Source organism: Podarcis pityusensis (genome assembly GCF_964106645.2).
Source record: "Podarcis pityusensis genome assembly, chromosome: 3".
In the NCBI taxonomy this organism is placed as follows: Eukaryota; Metazoa; Chordata; class Lepidosauria; order Squamata; family Lacertidae; genus Podarcis; species Podarcis pityusensis.
In genome coordinates, this window is record NC_138026.1 from 4,564,284 (window position 1) to 4,582,641 (window position 18,358).

The window sequence follows — 18,358 nt, forward strand, 5'->3', positions numbered from 1 at the left end:
ACAGCGATTGGAGTCTTCCGCTTGCATTTATGGTAAGTCACAAGAGATCTGCATCTGATTGCTCAATGGCCTAGGAAGCTGCCCAGACTGGAGAGCCAGGGATTGTACCTGGCCCCTTCTGCCTGCAAGCAGATGCTCCAGCCACTGAGCTATGGCCTTGAGCTGCCTCTACAGTGCATAAAACAAGCCCCTGGCCTGGCCTGGCCTGGCTCGCCCGTGCCAACAGTCAGTTCTCTTAAACATTTCACCACTAGGAAAGTTTTCAATTCGAAAAATGTGAACAGACAACTCAATATTTCTGTCTTTTTATTCATTGTTTAAGTTACTGAATAAATACAAATAACTCATGTTTTTGAATTATAATTTGCAGGTGCATAAATACAAGTTATATAAATAGGTCTTATAAATACAGCTGGAAGCAAGTTTCTCTTTGCTTCTCCATGAGTTTCACATTTCATATGCATTTATATCATGACATGGAACATACAGTTCAATAAGACTGACCAATAGCATGGGGGTAAAGGATGCAACACTCATTACAAGGCAGGACTTTTACATTTTTGGCAAGTGAAGAGAAGAGGCCATTTTAGCTAGGAGAGATTATTTTTGTCATCGTGGCCTGAGGCCAGGAGGAATATATATTCAACATTTTCATGGCCTACTTAAATGTTTTGAAACAAATGGCATTTTAAAGTTGTGTCATCTAGTAAGAAAGTTGCACAAAATCTTTCCTAATTCTATGTTGTCTTTATTTCTGCTCATCCCTGAGATAGCAGTCTCTTTCTCTTTTGAGTCATCAAAGAATGTGATTTGGATTCGGAAAGCATCAGCCTGGAGTCAATCATTTACCTCCACTGGTCAATTCTATGCTTCTTTCAGGCACTTCGATTAGCATAGGTTCTTGACATGACGCAGGTGCAACCAACATTAATCACTTCTTTCTCCAGCCAAAAGGTCTGCTGGCAACCAACCTGCTTCCGTCGAAGAACCATGATCTCCTGCTGAATAGGAACAGAATTCAGGGCTATGTTTGGTTTGCCTTTACTGTCCAGACAGAAGGCATGGCGGCAGGTGGCTTTCGAAATCACATGGGGAAACCTGTTGTGATCTTCGTGAATGCTGCAAATACAGAGGCAAAAGGAAGGCAAGACTGTTAGTTTATCAGAACACGTAGAGCCTTGAAACTGGCTGCATACAATGGGAAGCTAAACGTTTGCTCCTCTCCAGCGCTAAATAAGAGTCTTGGCCAAAGAGAAGCAGGAATGGCCGCCTTGTAGAAAGGTCTGTGAGCGGGGAAGGTAGGGTCTCTTTGCATGGAAGAGACTTCCAAAGGTTCACACATCTCAATCCTTCAAGGAAGAGAGACTGCAAGTTATCAGAAAGTGAAGGAAATGGCTGCTTATTGACTACTATATTAATAATATATTATCATGTGATATGCAATACAATCTGTCAGTTTGCCAGTTCCTCTTCTATGACAGGGGTCGAGACCCTCAGCCACTGCCCTTGGGGGTACAAATATGGCCCTCCAGTCTCTTAAGACTCTCTAGGCCACCCCACCCACCTCACTGGTTCTGCTCTTTACTTCCCTCTAGTACTGGAATATGAGAATGCCTCTTGCTTGCCTGAATTGTGGATGGAGAGGTGAGTGGGTTTAGAAACCTGTGGCTTTTGCGTGGTGGGAACGTTGCTGACTATGTGGAGGCAGGAGGCTCTTGCTCCTGGCATATATCCCTGGAAGGCTGACTTAAGGGAAATGGGGTCCTTGGGCTGCAAAGGGTTCTCTTCTCCTGCCCTGTGAAGCAAGGGAAGGTGAGAGAGACCCATTCCTGCTTTTAAGCAGGCAGAGGAGGGTGATCCAACGGGAGGTTCTCAAAGCAAGTGCTGCCAAAAAGAATGTGAGATCGGAAACATGCACAGACTGCGTTGATCAAGAGTCTCTTACTTGGGACTGCTACCATGATTACCTGTGAATGGGCACCTCAAACTGAGCAGCAGATATACTCCAAGGGGAAGGCAAAGCAAGTGTGCATAAACCAAGCAGCCAATTACTACCAGTAGACATAGGGAGTAAAAGGAGCAGCCATGGGGGAAAGATGTTCTCAGAAACATTCTGCCAGCAGAGAAACACTCTGTGTTCCACACTCAACCTCAGCCCTCCAGATGTTTTGAGACTACAATCCCCATCATCCCTGACCACTGGTCCTGCTAGCTAGGGATCATGGGAGTTGTAGGCCAAAAACATCTGGAGGACCGAGGTTGAGGAAGCCTGCTATAGAATCAAATAACTTCCATTTCAAAGGCAGTTGTCTGTAACTACCGTGGTGCAGACTATAGAGTTGTGGCTCTGAAAGCTTTGAGGGCAAGGGCACAAAATCCAAGCACCCATGCACCTCTGGTGATTTAAGCTTTAGGACCCTCGCAACAGGCACCCAGGCTGCCAAAGAGTTCCTCTGTGCCGGCTGGTCGGGCTCCATTTGAGAAGACACAAATTAGTAGCAATGTGAAGCATGGCTGTTATCATGTACAGAGTGACTTTCCCCCATTGCAGGGCAAATTGATCCAGCAGCCCCTCATTGGATGAGGAGCCCCTGTCCGAGGCTACAATTCCAGATAGGGGTGAGCCCTGGCATTTATCAATGAAGCACAACCTGGGAGCGGCAGAAGCAGGATCAGGGGAAGGTCCAAACACCTCAGCAAGAAAAAAACTTCTCCCTTCATGGAGACAATTCAGCTCTCCCTCTCTCTCCAGTCTGTTTCCCAGAAAACCCGGCTGGCTCCTGGGTTTGACAACAGCTACAAAATTGTGTCCTTTCTTGCGGCAGCCCTAGACATTTTAAAGTATTGAAGAACCACGTTGGGTTTGCTATGCATGCTCTGCTTCATAGCCAACACATTTGATTCAGTGAGAATAAGGACAATACCTGTAATCCCATGGAGATGCAGATCTGTTCCTGATGTCCTGAGGCACCTCACTGGCTGGTTGTGGGCGGCCAATGTGGACCTGGAATGTCAGGGACTTTGGAGGAAAATCCTCTTGGGTTCCAGACTGGGGTGGACAGTTCTCGGTGGGTTCCTCGTTGTTTTTCCCAGGCTTAACTGCTTTTCCAGAAGCTAAATTTATAGCTGAAAGCAGCAGCAGCAACAACCCAACCTGAAAGGGAGAACAGATACAGAATGAGTTGTTTTATCATGTGCAGGTTAGCCAGAGGTATAATCTGAAACTGACATAAAATAGGTTTTTGCATAAAACAGTTCATACTAGGCACTCTGCTAATATTGAAGTACTTAAAGGGTGCCGGGTTTTACTGAAAGCCAGAGTTGTGACCCTGAAGCCCTTCCTCTGAAGCCTAAAACATCAAGCAGTGGGGGCTCACTGGTGAAGCGGCAATACGCTAAACGTGTCTTTTTTAAAAAATAAATAAATCCCATATATCAAGCCTAATCCCTTTCACCAAAAGCAACTTTCAGGACTACTCTCTGTTTGGGAGTCTTGCAGCTGGGCTAAACCGCTGCCAGTTTGTGATAGAGGCCAGGACTGATAGACGGATTTCAAACGAAGACAAAATCTCATTGGCAAAAGTTTGAGGAAAAGCTGCACCATCAAACACTTGTCACAAGTCATTTAGGATGTTAATATTTATTTACTTTATAAATATATATATATGTATTTCTCTTACAAAATTATAAATAATAAGGCATGACACAACCCCAAAATGGGTCACTAGGGGTGTAAAATACTAAACGTATTATTTTACAGTGATTACAGTAAACCAGTACAGAGGCTTCTTCAATAAATTCACTTGGAAAACTCAGAATAATAGGAGTGAGCTAAAGAGCATTTCCTGTTTATCCACACTTTATGGCAATATATGTTGTAGGTATTTCTCGTCCATGTGTTGCTTCATTTGTATATTTAATAATACTGTGCCAAACAAATTATCTTCTTTTTCTCTCTCCTTGCCACCTTCAATTTTTACAACAGCTTTTCCATTATGGCTGTTTGCCAAATTATATTATACCCAGTGGTTGATATTAATTAATTAATTGCAAAGTTTTCCAAGTTCTATTACCATTCTAGCTGCTGTTAGTAAATGCGTTATTAATTCCTAACTTCTTAATCAGTCTATATTTGAAGTATATAAATTAAGTAAGGCAAAAGCTGAGGGATTGTCTGAACTGTAATCTGAGATATCGCTTTCAAAACTTGCTTCCAAAATTGTTCTATTTGTTGTTCTATTCGTTAATATTTATTTGTGTGCCAATCAAGCAAATAAATTCACAAGGAAAGCAGATGGGACCCTGAAGGGAGTGGTACTTGGGGGGAAAACAATGAAATCCTGCTGAGAATGAATTGATTATATATCAGTCCTCTTTCTTTCAAATCTAAAAGTAGCTTTAGATCTATGAGATTACGAAAAGCATTCAGTTATGTGAAACATTAACCCAGAGCAGGTGGGATCACAGTCATAGCTATGACGCATTGTTGGTAGCTTATCTACGGGATGAAAATCCCTCCAGAAAAAGAAGTTCATGAATTCAAGGAAATAGTTGTTATCCAAATGCTTTAAACTGTACTGTCCAAATCTATTACATTAATTACACATATTATGCTAATTAAATATAGCTTATTGTTGAAGCTATAATGAGGGATGGATAGACAGACAGAAGACTTAGATAACCATTGGCTTCAATTTTTGGTAGCAAGTGGGTTGGGAGATTGAAGCTTCACTAACAAAATTCTGCATGTGGAAGGAAGACTGATAACAGGATGAATTAAGAACTCAAATGCAATGTCAAACGCCTCTACTTTTTAAGTTGGACACAAATGGGTACTAAGAGTTCTATACACCATAAATGACAATCTATATTATCAGTGTACTCACCAGGGAGGGAAATCTTGTAGAAGCCATAGTAGCTTTTCTTTTCTGCTGCAAGGAGCCTATTGCTGGAGGTTCTTCACCTGAGTACCTTGAATCGTGTCCGTATGTGCAATCCCGGTCTCCTTTTATACTGTCTTCAGAATCAAAGCCAGTTTTTTCCATTCGCTAGTCTTCCCGCCCTCGGTTGTGGTTCAGGGGCAGCTGTGGCTGACATTTACCCTTTTTTCCCCTCGACCACTTCCTCGAAAGTGTCACATGTCACATACGTACACCAGGGGACAGAAAGGGAAATGCATTTAATACACCACCTACCTAGTTATGGGGAATCTAGACCAATAGATTTCTTTGAATGAAAAAAAGATGGCCTACAAGATAACGGCAAGCTTGCCTGAGAAGCGTTTTTCCCCCTTTCCCCTTTTTAGTGTATTGCATCATTACAACTTACCTATTGTAAAATAGAACAATCTAGTTCTATGTCATACCTTCATAATCTGTGTATGAAAGCACGTAGACAAGCATCCATCATAGGGATATAAACTAGACAATTACCCCGTCAGCCCTGCAAAAATAAATTCTGCCACTTTCAACATCCATTGTACATCATAGGTCTTTTATTTCTTCCACTTCTTCCAGTGATTTCAGGGCAGCATCCTAGTCCCACAACAATTACGTTGGTTGAGCTGGGTTGTGAGGCGATAAATAGGCTCAAGAGACCACCAGCTTCATCGTTTTGAACCTACATCCAACCCCAGGATTATAGCAACTTGCTGCTCCCTTTCAAGCAAATGATATTGCTGCATTGGGAGTGCAATGCCTATTTGTTCTAAAGGGAGCCAGGCTCCCTTTCACAGATCTTTTCCTTGGAAAACACATTTTCCCTGCACTCACGCTGCAATTCTGCATGGCTCCAGCTACAACTTTAGTAGTAATGAATACTGCACAATTGTGGAGCCGTATGTGATAAAGGGGTCTTGGCTGGGCAGTCCAGGACTTCCATATACACTATCCAGATAGGTCACTTCAGTGCTGCTAATGCAGCAAAAACAACACAGGAGGCCACAGTTATGAGTTATAAGCTCCACCTGATTGGCAAAAAGTACAAGCGCTATAGCTTGCCTTTGATTGTGCCCTTCCACAAGAACATGCATTGCACTGTCCACAATGATGGCTTTTCTACAGACACCTTCCCTATAAAGAGTGGTCTGAAACAGGGCTGTGTTCTCGCACCAGCTCTTTGGCACATTCTTCTCCCTGTTGCTCTCATATGCCTTCAGCTTGACTAAAGACAGTGTGTTCTTCCATTCAAAGAGCAATGGGGGTCTGTTCATCCTAGGTGGTGGGTTCTTATGCCTTGACAGCACCCTCCAAGAAAGCTCTACAGAGTCTCATCAACCATTTTGCCCAAGCCTGCATGGGGTTCAGCCTCAGCCCAACGAAGACCAACATCTTGGGTCAGGATATTGCCAGCACTCCACACATCAGCATTGATGACCACATGCTTGAGGTGGCAGACCATTTTATCTGCCTGGGCTCCACCATAACCAGCCACCTCTCCATCGATGCCGAGCTGGGCAAACATATTGGCAAGGCAGCTACAGCAATAGCTCACCTCTCCCAAAAGGTATGGGAGAATGCGATGCTCATGTCCAATACCATGATGATGGTCTACTAGGCTTGCGTGCTGAGCATGCTGCTTTATGGTAGTGAGCCATGGGCAACTTATGCCTACCAGGAGCAATGCCTCAATGCCTTCCACATGTGCTGCGTCAGGAAGATTTTGGGCACCGCTTGGCAGGGCAGAGTCTCAAACTAAGATGTGTTCTCCCAAGCCCACATTCCCAGCATGTTCACACTCCTGTCTTGGCGACATGCATGCTGGATCATGTCCACAGAATGGAAAATGGCAGGATCCCAAGGATGTGCTCTACAGGGAGCTGGCTTCTGGCACCAGGCCCATTGGCAGACCAACACTGTGTTATAAAGATGTCTGCAAACATGACATGAAGGCTGGCAACATCAGTTGCCTGTGGGAATCCCTTGCCTGGAGACAAACAGTCAAGTTGTATATCCATAGCAGTGCCAAGAGGAGGAATGAGTGCTGGGAGGAACCCAGAGAGAAGAAAGTGGATGCCTTCATCTGCCCCAGCTGCAATAAAACATGTCTCTCCCATTTTGGTCTCTACAGCCACCGCAGGTGCTATAACTCTCCAACAGATGGAGGGCACACTCCTCCATTGTCTCCTGAGACAAATGGATGCCAACATGAAGATGTGCCATAAGTGCCTATTAATGGATAGTTTCTGTGACATCAGTTCAATGAGCACCCCCGTACCCAGGCCTATGCAATAAGTTATAGGATCATCTATTTTATGTCCCAGAAACTCCAGCGGGTGCAGAATGCAGCAGCGAGGCTCCTCACGGGGTCTCTGCCATGGAAGCATATTCACCCAGTGCTTTTCAAGCTGCACTGGCTCCCGGTGGAGTACAGGGTCAGATTTAAGGTGCTGCTTTTGACCTTTAAAGCCCTTCACAGCCTAGGACCCTCGTACCTACGGGACCGCCTCTCCCGGTATGCCCCACGGAGAGCCTCAAGGTCCATAAATAGCAACACCCTAGTGGCCCCAGGCCCTAAGGAAGTTAGATTGGCTTCAACCAGAGCCAGGGCCTTTCCAACACTGGCTCCAGCTTGGTGGAACGCTCTGCCTCACGAGACCAGGGCCCTGCAGGATCTGATTTCTTTCCGCAGGGCCTGGAAGACAGAGTTGTTCCACCTGGCCTTTGGCTTGGAGCCAATGATTCCCTCCCCCTCTTTCTTTTTTCTTTTTCCTTTCTCCTCCTGTGATGAGGCTGCATTTTAATATTTTAATGTTTCAATATTTTAATTGTTGTATTTTAATATTGTTTTTAAGTTGTATTCATTCAACTTGTTTTTATTATTGCTTGTTAGCCGCCCTGAGCCCGGCCTTGGCTGGGGAGGGCGGGGTATAAATAAAAATTAGTATTATTATTATTATTTCCATGGGTCCCAGTCCCCGCTCTATGACTGCTGTGGTGGACATATCCAGTGCACATTCAGAGGGGAAATGAGGGGTCACCTTTTCTTTTCAAACACATCCCCTAGCTATTCCTCTACAGCAAATTTCCACCTGCCTTCATTCACTTGGCTTCTGGTTCTGGGGAAAGGCTGAGTGGAAGAGCATCCGCCTTGCCCACAGAATGTCTCAAGTTCCATCCTTCCAGGTAACTGTGGGAGATACCCCTTGTCTGAAATCTTGGAGGGCCACTGCCTATATGTGTAGACAATACTGCACAGGATGGATCAAAGGTGCAACCTGATATAAGGCAACTTCCTGTCAAGAATACTTTTTTGCACTGACAATAAATGAGCACTTTTCTTGTTTCTGGAAAACTCATGATATTGACCCCTTTACTTTTCCTTAAAGAGACAACCTTGCATTAAAATTGACATTACAGCTTACAGGAAAGCCCTTTCAGAGAACTCTGCATTCCTGATCGCCATAGTGCGTCATAGAATCCCATCCTTTCTACTCCCATATTGTTGGAGGAATACAGAAGAAACTGAACTATGCTAGATGGAACCATTTTCTCAAGAGCAGCCGGGAATCCTGCATTTGGCTCTTCTAGCTGGGCTGCAAGCTGTAGAACCCTACTGCAAGATATCCACTTCTTAAAAATGGGTTTTTTGTTTTTAGGGAAATGGCAGAGAAGTGCACTGAAAATTAAAAGTCAATAAAAATAAAGCTGGTCCTAATTCTATTTGTTAATTGGATTATTCTTTCCACAGCATATTTTATTTGTGTCCAAATCCACCATAAATTACAGTTTGTGTGTTGAATTTCAATATTTGATTCACATTTCCACCATCTATTGTCCATACTTGTGCTAATCTTGTGAAGCATGTTCCATCAAGTTACTACTATAAAATAGATTTGTTTTGTACAAATAGAAATGAAAAGTTTTGCCTAAGTTTTCATATATACCGTACTTCCAGATTTTGAACGTTGTTGATACCCCTGGATCTTGTTCCCAACTTACTTATCAGCAGACTAAGTGACCACTAGTGACCCTTCCAACTCCCAGAATCCCATTACTCTACGCTGCCTGCAAGCCAGGCCAGTGAATTTCACCACCCCAGTCTTTTCTGTGGAATGTAATAGTGTCTGCAGTGAGGAAAGGGATTAGCAAAGCTGAACTCTTCCCCATTGTGTTTGTACTGTTGATGAATGGGGAGTAGCATTAAGTGGTAGGAGTGGATTGAATTTGCAGTTAAAAGTCAATGTATCAAATTTGTAGTTTCCAAAACAATATGAGAAGTGAAATACGGACATCCTTTGGAAATGTGGACTTCTCTGAATTTTGCAGTGCAATTCTCCAGCCACATAATGTGTACCTCCCCAAAGTGCATACACTCATGTACATAAAAAATGCATACAAACATGCATTATTAGGGAGAACTACTTTGCAAACCACAAGGAGAAGGGGATGACAGAGGACGAGATGGTTGGACAGTGTTCTCGAAGCTACCAGCATGAGTTTGACCAAACTGTGGGAGGCAGTGGAAGACAGGAGTGCCTGGCGTGCTCTGGTTCATGGGGTCACGAAGAGTTGGACACGACTAAATGACTAAACAACAACAACTTTGCAAACATGTGTTGCATTGGGCAAAACTGCCTTTAAAAAAATTCACTAAAATGTGGGAGGATTTTCACTTTTAAACACACACACAGAGATATGGAGTTGTGGAGAACTGAACTTACAATTGGAAAGATGAGAAATGGAGAGAAACCAAAACGGACTTATTGCCCCATTGCTAGTGCAGAGTGGGGCCACTCACATTCCTCTTCAGGAGGGGGAGCCTGTATACTGCACAAATCCCACAACACTTCCCCCCCCCAAACAATTGTATTGATTTTCCAAAATATTTTTTTAAACAAACAAACAGACAGACAAACAAACATAAATCTCAACCGTTTTAAGCCAATCTTAGTGACATTGTTAAGTGACTTCCTTGTATCCCCCTAGTTGAATTTCAGTGTATATCATTTTAACAGTTTTCCAAAACCAATTTTCTCATAAAATTAACTTAATCACTTAACATCTTTCTAACTTTCTATTTTGGCATTAAACATATTAATTCCTAACATTACATATTTAAATCCTAAGCCTATCTAATATTTGCAAGCCTTTCCAATTAAGTTCCCACAACACTTTTTTCCATACTGCGTATCGCTTATGACGGTAACCTTTCCCTATAGGAGTATAACTTTCCGGGGATGCCTGCTGCTGGTAAAAGTTCTTCCTCTGCCCATAAAAGACCCTGCTGACTAACCGTTATGACAGGAAGGGAGCTGAATGGCAGAGTGACCTATTTTATTTCCCCCCACTGTCTGTCTGAGGTAAAGAAATGCGTATCACAGATTTGACACAGCGTTCTATTTTTCTTTGTCAGGTAATACACCAAATGGAAATTATTATTACTACAAGCAGCACCGGGGTCACAAGGAGTGTCTAAACGGATTCCCCACCTCTGCCTTTCCTTTTTGCTATCGAGGGCAGTTCCGGCACACATTGGCTGCCCTTTAAACCTAAAGAAATAGCATTCTTTGTGCTTGCGTCAATTAGATTCCCCCTGCCAAGTCATTGAGGGGGCATGGTGGGGAGGTAGAGCTGATGTTACTATCATATGGGGTAGGTCAAGGAATATCCCAAGGAACTCAGCTTGGACAATGCTAATTCAATTATAGATCAGGCTTTCAGAATCCACCCAGGCACAAGGAACAGTTAACCAGGGTGGACAAAGATGAGTAGTCAAGGCAAATTTCTAAAAGCAATCTTCCCTTCATTGTTGCGCATACACACACAAACACACACAGCCTGGATAGCTCAGCTGGTTAGAGTGTGGGGCTGCTAACACCAATCCCCATGTGGGACAGCAGCAGGTTCCTACACTGCAGCCAGTGGATCATTTCCCCTTTATGCTAGTTGCAACAGTTTTAGGCAGAAAGTATGGTGGGAGGGAGGGAGAAGAGACAAATCATGGATTAGGAATGTTCCCATGGGAAATAATGGAAATGTTCAGCTCCTTATACAAACGCTCACCTACTGAACCATTTTGTGGGAACACATTGTGTTCAGAAAGAGTGACTAGTGGGGTGCCACAGGGTTCTGTCTTGGGCCCGGTCTTATTCAACATCTTTATCAACGACTTGGATGATGGACTCAAGGGCATCCTGATCAAATTTGCAGATGACACCAAACTGGGAGGGGTGGCTAACACCCCAGAGGACAGGATCACACTTCAAAACGACCTTGACAGATTAGAGAACTGAGCCAAAACAAACAAGATGAATTTTAACAGGGAGAAATGTAAAGTATTGCACTTGGGCAAAAAAAATGAGAGGCACAAATACAAGATGGGGGACACCTGGCTTCAGAGCAGTACATGTGAAAAGGATCTAGGAGTCTTGGTTGACCACAAACTTGACATGAGCCAACAGTGTGACGCGGCAGCTAAAAAAGCCAATGCAACTCTGGGCTGCATCAATAGGAGTATAGCATCTAGATCAAGGGAAGTAATAGTGCCACTGTATTCTGCTCTGGTCAGACCTCACCTGGAGTACTGTGTCCAGTTCTGGGCACCCCAGTTCAAGAAGGACACTGACAAACTGGAACGTGTCCAGAGGAGAGCAACCAAAATGGTCAAAGGCCTGGAAACGATGCCTTATGAGGAACGGCTAAGGGAGCTGGGCATGTTTAGCCTGGAGAAGAGGAGGTTAAGGGGTGATATGATAGCCATGTTCAATTATATAAAAGGATGTCACATAGAGGAGGGAGAAAGGTTGTTTTCTGCTGCTCCAGAGAAGCGGACACGGAGCAATGGATCCAAACTCCAAGAAAGACGATTCCACCTGAACATTAGGAAGAACTTCCTGACAGTAAGAGCTGTTCGACAGTGGAATTTGCTGCCAAGGAGTGTGGTGGAGTCTCCTTCTTTGGAGGTCTTTAAGCAGAGGCTTGACAACCATATGTCAGGAGTGCTGTGATGGTGTTTCCTGCTTGGCAGGGGGTTGGACTCGATGGCCCTTGTGGTCTCTTCCAACTCTATGATTCTATGATTCTATGACCTGAATGTATGTGTAAGTAAACCAGGCATAGGCAATGTCGGCCCTCCAGCTGATTTGGGACTACAACTCCCATCATCCCTAGCTAACAGGACCAGTGGTCACAAAGACACCACAGTCCCTGCTGTCCCTCATTCCAAGGAAACTGAACCCTGGGAAAGCACCGGGAACCCCTGGAATCTCCCACTGCTAGGAGGTGGTCGCGTAGTGACTGGTCATGTTGTTCGAATGCCTGATGATCGTCTTCCAAAGCAACTACTCCATTCCGAACTTTAAAATGGGAGGTGTAATGCTGGTGGTCAACAAAAGAGGTTTAAAGACTGTCTCAAGACAAATCTTAAAAAATGTAGTATAAACACCAACAATTAGGAAACACTGGCCTGCGAGCGCTCCAGTTGGAGAACAGCCTTTACCAAAGGTGTCATGGGCTTTGAAGACACTCAAACTCAAGAAGAAAGGGAGAAACATGCTAAGAGGAAGGCACGCTTGGCAAATGCACACCGTGATCAACTCCCGCCCGGAAACCAATGTCCCCACTGTGGAAGGACGTGTGGATCCAGAATTGGCCTCCACAGACACTTACGGATTCAACTGCAGTGTGTGGGTTGTTGGTTAAAATTGGAACTACATTGTAGCTTAATCTTCTTCTTTGGTGATCACTCGTAGCTGAGTAAGATTGTCTTCCATAAACACGGTTTTGTTTATGGAAGACAATCTTACTTGGCTATGAGTGATCGCCAAAGAAGAAGATCAAGCTACAATGTAGTTCCAATTCTAACCAACAACCCACACACCACAACTGACTTAGCAAACTGTACCTGATAGGAATCAGAAGTTTAGTCAGCCTAATCAGGTTAGTTCATTTTCATATCTTCCATATTTGCATATTACAAAGCTGCAATGATTCAAATTTGTTATCTGCAAGGCTGATCAGTTTCCGTCTGGAAGCTCTGAAACTAAAAGTGGGGAAAACTGCCTGTAGGCAGGGGAAAAAGGAGGGAGATGTATCCATTGTACGTGATAGACATAGTTTTAGCAATTCAAGAGTCTCTCATTCTTTTGCTAGACACTCTGATTTTTATCTCTTCCATTTTATTTGCTATGTAAAGAAATACTCTGTAAGGAAAAACCACTCAAGACAGCTCTTGTGGGGTAGAAAGAGGAGCTAAAGAAGAGTGCAAAAAGGCTTATCAGTTTGAAAATCTTAATCAATGAAGCATTAAGGCATTTAAACTTCATGTTGAGGCTGTCATTACAAATTGCTGTGTGCCTTGAGCCTTCTGTTCAGTTGCTCCTTTATCTTTCCTCTTGTTGAGGATGTGTTCGATGTCACTGTTGTTGCCATGCATGCTCAGGACACATGTCTCTAAACACACCTTCATGGTACTTCTCAGGGTTGAGGGGGCGTGCCCTTCCAGAACACAGATGACTGGAGAATTTCGCTCCAGTTGTGTGCTCAGGGGAAACTCTTCCTAAAAGTGACCTTGGCTCTGTTTCACCAGAGAACAGTCAGGTGGAGCCTAGTCCTAGAGTCATGGTAAACCAAATACAATGGAGAATCATTAGGGTTTCATAGGTGAGAACCAGCAATTTGAATTGAGGTTAGAAACAGAACAGCGGCCAGTGAAGTTGTTCTAGCAAGGGAGTCAACAGTAGAGCATCAGACTCTTAAATCTCGGGGTTGTGGGTTTGAGCTCCATGTTGGGCCAAAGATTTGTGCATTGCAGGGAGTTGAATGAGATGATCCTTGCGGTCCCTTCCAACTCTACAATTCCATGATTCCAAGCCCTCCGGATGCTACTAGACGTACATGATGTTTCTAATGTTTCATCTGTTCCAGATAGCAGATGTTAACTCTGATGGTGTTGTTCCCAGTCAGGCTTAAATCTCACAGCCTAAGAGTAAGCAGATATCTGCCAGGAAATAAGTCCTAATTTTGAAGGTCATGCTTAAACTGAACCACTTACAACTCTCCTTATGTTTAGGACGTGCATTCAACTGAGCATTTTTAAAATTCCTCTTCCTTCCTGATCAACTGGTGCAGGTTATGGGTGGAGAAGGCTTGGCCAGTTCATGTGGTCCCACGCCCACCCACGCACCCATGGTTACAAATTTATACAGCTGTCTGAAGTAGGTCTTCCAGGGCCATCTGTGTGGATTCTTGTCCTTTCTGCTTTTCCTCTTTTGTCACTGCCATGATTGTTGCCGTCCTGGCATGCTTGTCCTCTTCATGTGTGCAACGTGTGAAGAGGGCAAATGTGGCAAAAGGGATGAGGGGTCATGTGGCCTCCCACTGTCTTTGGCACAATATCTGCAGCCAAGATCTTATTCCTCATGCCACAAAGGTAAAGGGACCCCTGACCATTAGGTCCAGTTGTGACCAACTCTGGGGTTGCAGCGCTCATCTCGCTTTTTTGGCCGAGGGAGCATGGCCAGCATGACTAAGCCGCTTCTGGCGAACCAGAGCAGCGCACGGAAACGCCGTTTACCTTCCCGCCTATTTATCTACTTGCACTTTGACGTGCTTTCGAACTGCTAGGTTGGCAGGAGTCCTCATGCCATACGGGGCTCTAAATCAGGGGGGGGGCAGCCATGCACAGAGGAGGCCCCCCACTTGTGGCAAGTGCAACCAAGGCAGGAGAAGCTGCATGACTCTGGGGTTGAACATGTTACCTGCAGCCCCTGCCATCATGCCTGCCCCCTCCTCATGAGTAACAAATGAAAAGGGCTCTTTCTCCATGGGGAGGTTCAAGTTAGGTTCAGCTGTTTCCTTTCCCCACTTACTACATCTGGGTGGCTTCTGTAAGAATGCAGGTGTTCCTTCTTTTGCTGCTTGCCCCCAGAAAAGGATCCTTTGCCTGTGATAGGGTATTGCTCTGGGGAGGCTTCTGTGTTTGTTATATAGGTGCCCCCCTCTGCCGATCTATTGGCTTTTTCTTTGCATAGGACACTCAGAAAGTGGTCACTGGAATAACTTCCTCTGTGCTTTTATGCCAGGAGAGGAACGTTCTCCCCATTGCTGTAACTGGTTTGACATTGCCTATGGCTGTCATGGATCACTGCCTTGCCATGGCGAAGGGGCTTGAATAACTCAGAGAAGATATGAGCTATGCTGTGCGGGGCCACCCAAGACGGACAGGTCATAGTGGAGAATTTTGACCAAACGTGATCCACCTGGAGTAGGAACCAGCAAGCCACTCCAGTATCCCTGCCAAGAAATCTCCATGGACAAAGACAAAAACAGAGCCATCACCTTGCCGACAAAGGTCCATATAGTTAAAGCTATGGTTTTCCCAGTACTGATATATGGAAGTGAGAGCTGGACCATAAAGAAGGCTGATCGCCGAAGAATTGATGCTTTTGAATTATTGTGCTGGAGGAGACTCTTGAGAGTCCCATGGACTGCAAGAAGATCAAACCTATCCATTCTTAAGGAAATCAGCCCTGAGTGCTCACTGGAAGGACAGATCCTGAAGCTGAGGCTCCAATACTTTGGCCACCTCATGAGAAGAGAAGACTCTCTGGAAAAGACCCTGATGTTGGGAAAGATTGAGGGCACAAGGAGTAGGGGACGACAGAGGATGAGATGGTTGGACAGTGTTCTCAAAGCTACAAACATGAATTTGACCAAGCTGCGCAAGGCAGTGGATGACAGGAGTGCCTGGCATGCTCTGGTCCACGGGGTCATGAAGAGTCGGACACGACTAAATGACTGAACAATGGCTGTCATGAGATTACTGCAACACGTTATACATGGCACTGCCTCTGAAGATGGTTCAAAAGCTTCAACTGGTGCAGAATTCGGCAGCCAGATTGCTCACTGGGACAAGATGGTTGGAGCATATTACACCAATCCGGGCCAACTGAACTGGCTCTAATTTTCTGGGCCAAATTCAAAGTGCTGGTTTGGACCTATAAAGCCTTTAACAGCTCAGGACCGCCTCACCCCATATGAACCTTTCTGGGCTGAGATAATCATCTGAAGCCCTTCTTTGTGTGCCTTCTCCCTGCAAGGTCCATAGGGTGGCAAAACGAGAATGAGCCTTTTCTGTGGTGGTGGTTCTCCATTTGTGGAATGCTCTTCCCAGGGGGTTATTGGTTGTGGTGGTGGTATGTATTTTGTGGTTTTGTTTTGTATTTTTATGCTGTAAACTGCCCCGTGATCTTCAGCTGCAAGGGCAATATATAAATTCTAAAATAATAGAAAGTAACCATCATTTGCATGCCACCCAGTGTTTGGGCATTGGGGCTGGTGTTTGTGATAGCTCTCCATTCTTTGCTTTGGGGAGTGGAGTCTCTTTCTCTCCTGTTTCTATGCTGGGTTTTACTGCTGAAATTATGGCAGCATAAATAGCCCACCAGCAAAGGAAGCTTCCCTTAATTAAAAAAAAACGTAGTTTTTAATTAAGCCACTCAGTTCTAGGGCACTTTACTTTCATTAAATGAATGTAATCATTCTAATAATGTGTTGATTTCTAAGGCCACATATTTGCTTTCTGATGAAGCTGCTAGTTCCTTAATTTGTTCATGTTAAGAGACTCTATCACCCTCTAATGGACAGTATGATGGATTTATTATTAAAGCACTTTATCTCTGTCTAATGGAATTGTTCATTTCTAATTTACCCAAGTCCTTTTCAAGTCCTTCAGGTAAATTTATGGTGAAAGTATTTGTAATGCATGGTTTAAATGGTTTAATTTGTATTATATATCATTACTTGTTTCAACTCATGTTTCCAGTTGAAGACTTAATGGCATTATAAGGTTGAATCATTTGTTTAAAGAAAATATAGACAATAGGTGGGAATTGGAAAGACAATACAAAATGATTAGAATAAAAGTTTTGAATAAGTTACAACCGTATTTAGATGCAAGCAGCCTTTGGGGTATATGGAAAAATAAGGCAAACAGTTAAAATTAGCCAATATCCTCCCAATATAGATAGGGGAAAAATAATTGCATCGTTTTCTGCAAAAACGAAAACCACCTTTGATGCACTCCTAAAATCCTTTGAAAGTGGGGGGGGGGGAGAGCTAAAAGCAAGGGGGGAAATGGAAGATTTAAAGAAGGAAATGTAAGACTAGATATGCAGATTCAACAGGAAAAACCTCCAGCTAATCACTGGGGGGGAAATGGGTTAACTAGCAAAAGAGAAGGTTGAGCAGTTCTTATTGGGAAGATATATGAAGGTCCAGAGCAAGAAAGGAACAGGATAGAAATGAAAGTAAGTTTATTAACATATAGAATAAGAGAACAAGAAGAACATACATTTAAAGAAGATTGGAAAACGTTTATTGAATATATGGGAAATAATTGTGTACAGCTTAAAACGCTGGCAGCATTAAAATAAATTCAACAGTGTAAATAGGTTTTGATGGATGCAATAATGGAATACTGAATGGTATAGTTTTTGTAAAATATGCAGCGATTTATGATAATTAAAATGAACCATGGGAAGAGAAGAAGGGAAGTTATTGCTATCTTAAGGATGTAAAATGAGTATTTTAACTTGTAAAACAGAAAATTTAATAAAAATTATATACAAAAAGAGAAATAAATGAAAGTTTATTTTAAGAGAGACAAGGAAAATGAAGAAGAGATTAAAAATTCAGGGGGAGGCACTGCACTTGTAGGAAACACAATTCTGCACAAATGTTTTGTAGTGGCAGATGCTATGCACCTTGGAACCAGCCCTGGAGCAGGGCCACCTCAGGAACCAAGCTTCACCCAAAGCAGACAGCACCCAACCTGTTCATCACCCTCCTAGATACTAGCAGATAGCTCAGGTTAAGGAAGTTCTGCTTACAAATAAATGCAAGCAAATATCCCAAATGTTCTATTTCCTTGCAATCTTAAAAAATATACATTTTCCTTGCAATCTTAAAAAATATATATTTTTTAGAATGGCTTTTACTATTTCTATACATTTTCCATTTTAATTCTAGCTGCAAAACTCCCGCGGTATCAAAAAGGACAAGATAAAGACCAAAGGCAGAATACAAAAAGAAGTTTTTAGCCTTCCTAGCTCAATTCCCCTATCACTTTGCAATGATAAGACACATGGCTGTCTTATGAGGGAGGCATGTAGCTGCCTGTAGAAGTAATTTTCTCTAGCTATATGTAAGTTGAGGCTTCCAGGATCATCTTGATGCATGCTATACTCCAGTAACCAAAATAACTTCAGAAAAAAGCAATTGCTTTCAATGTTATGTAACAGAAACATGACTCAGCCATGATTTAATTTTGGAATCTTTGTTCCCAAAGGCAAAGCTGGCAGCGTATATAATGGGGAAGAGGAGCTACGCATGAGTACAGATACACAGTGAGAGAAATG

The 18,358-nt window shown here is 43.5% G+C and overlaps 1 protein-coding gene across 1 annotated transcript; it reads right to left on the bottom strand.

Annotated features, from left to right (window-relative positions):
* Positions 1-354: 354 nt before the first annotated feature.
* Positions 355-5,162, bottom strand: LOC308472507 (interleukin-17F-like). The gene is made up of 3 exons (XM_080997504.1): positions 4,887-5,162; positions 2,925-3,154; positions 355-1,119 (listed from the first exon to the last, which is right to left on the bottom strand). Exons 1-3 carry the CDS (start codon positions 5,043-5,045, stop codon positions 876-878), a joined length of 633 nt encoding a protein of 210 aa, XP_080853630.1. The 5' UTR covers positions 5,046-5,162; the 3' UTR covers positions 355-875.
* Positions 5,163-18,358: the final 13,196 nt, after the last annotated feature.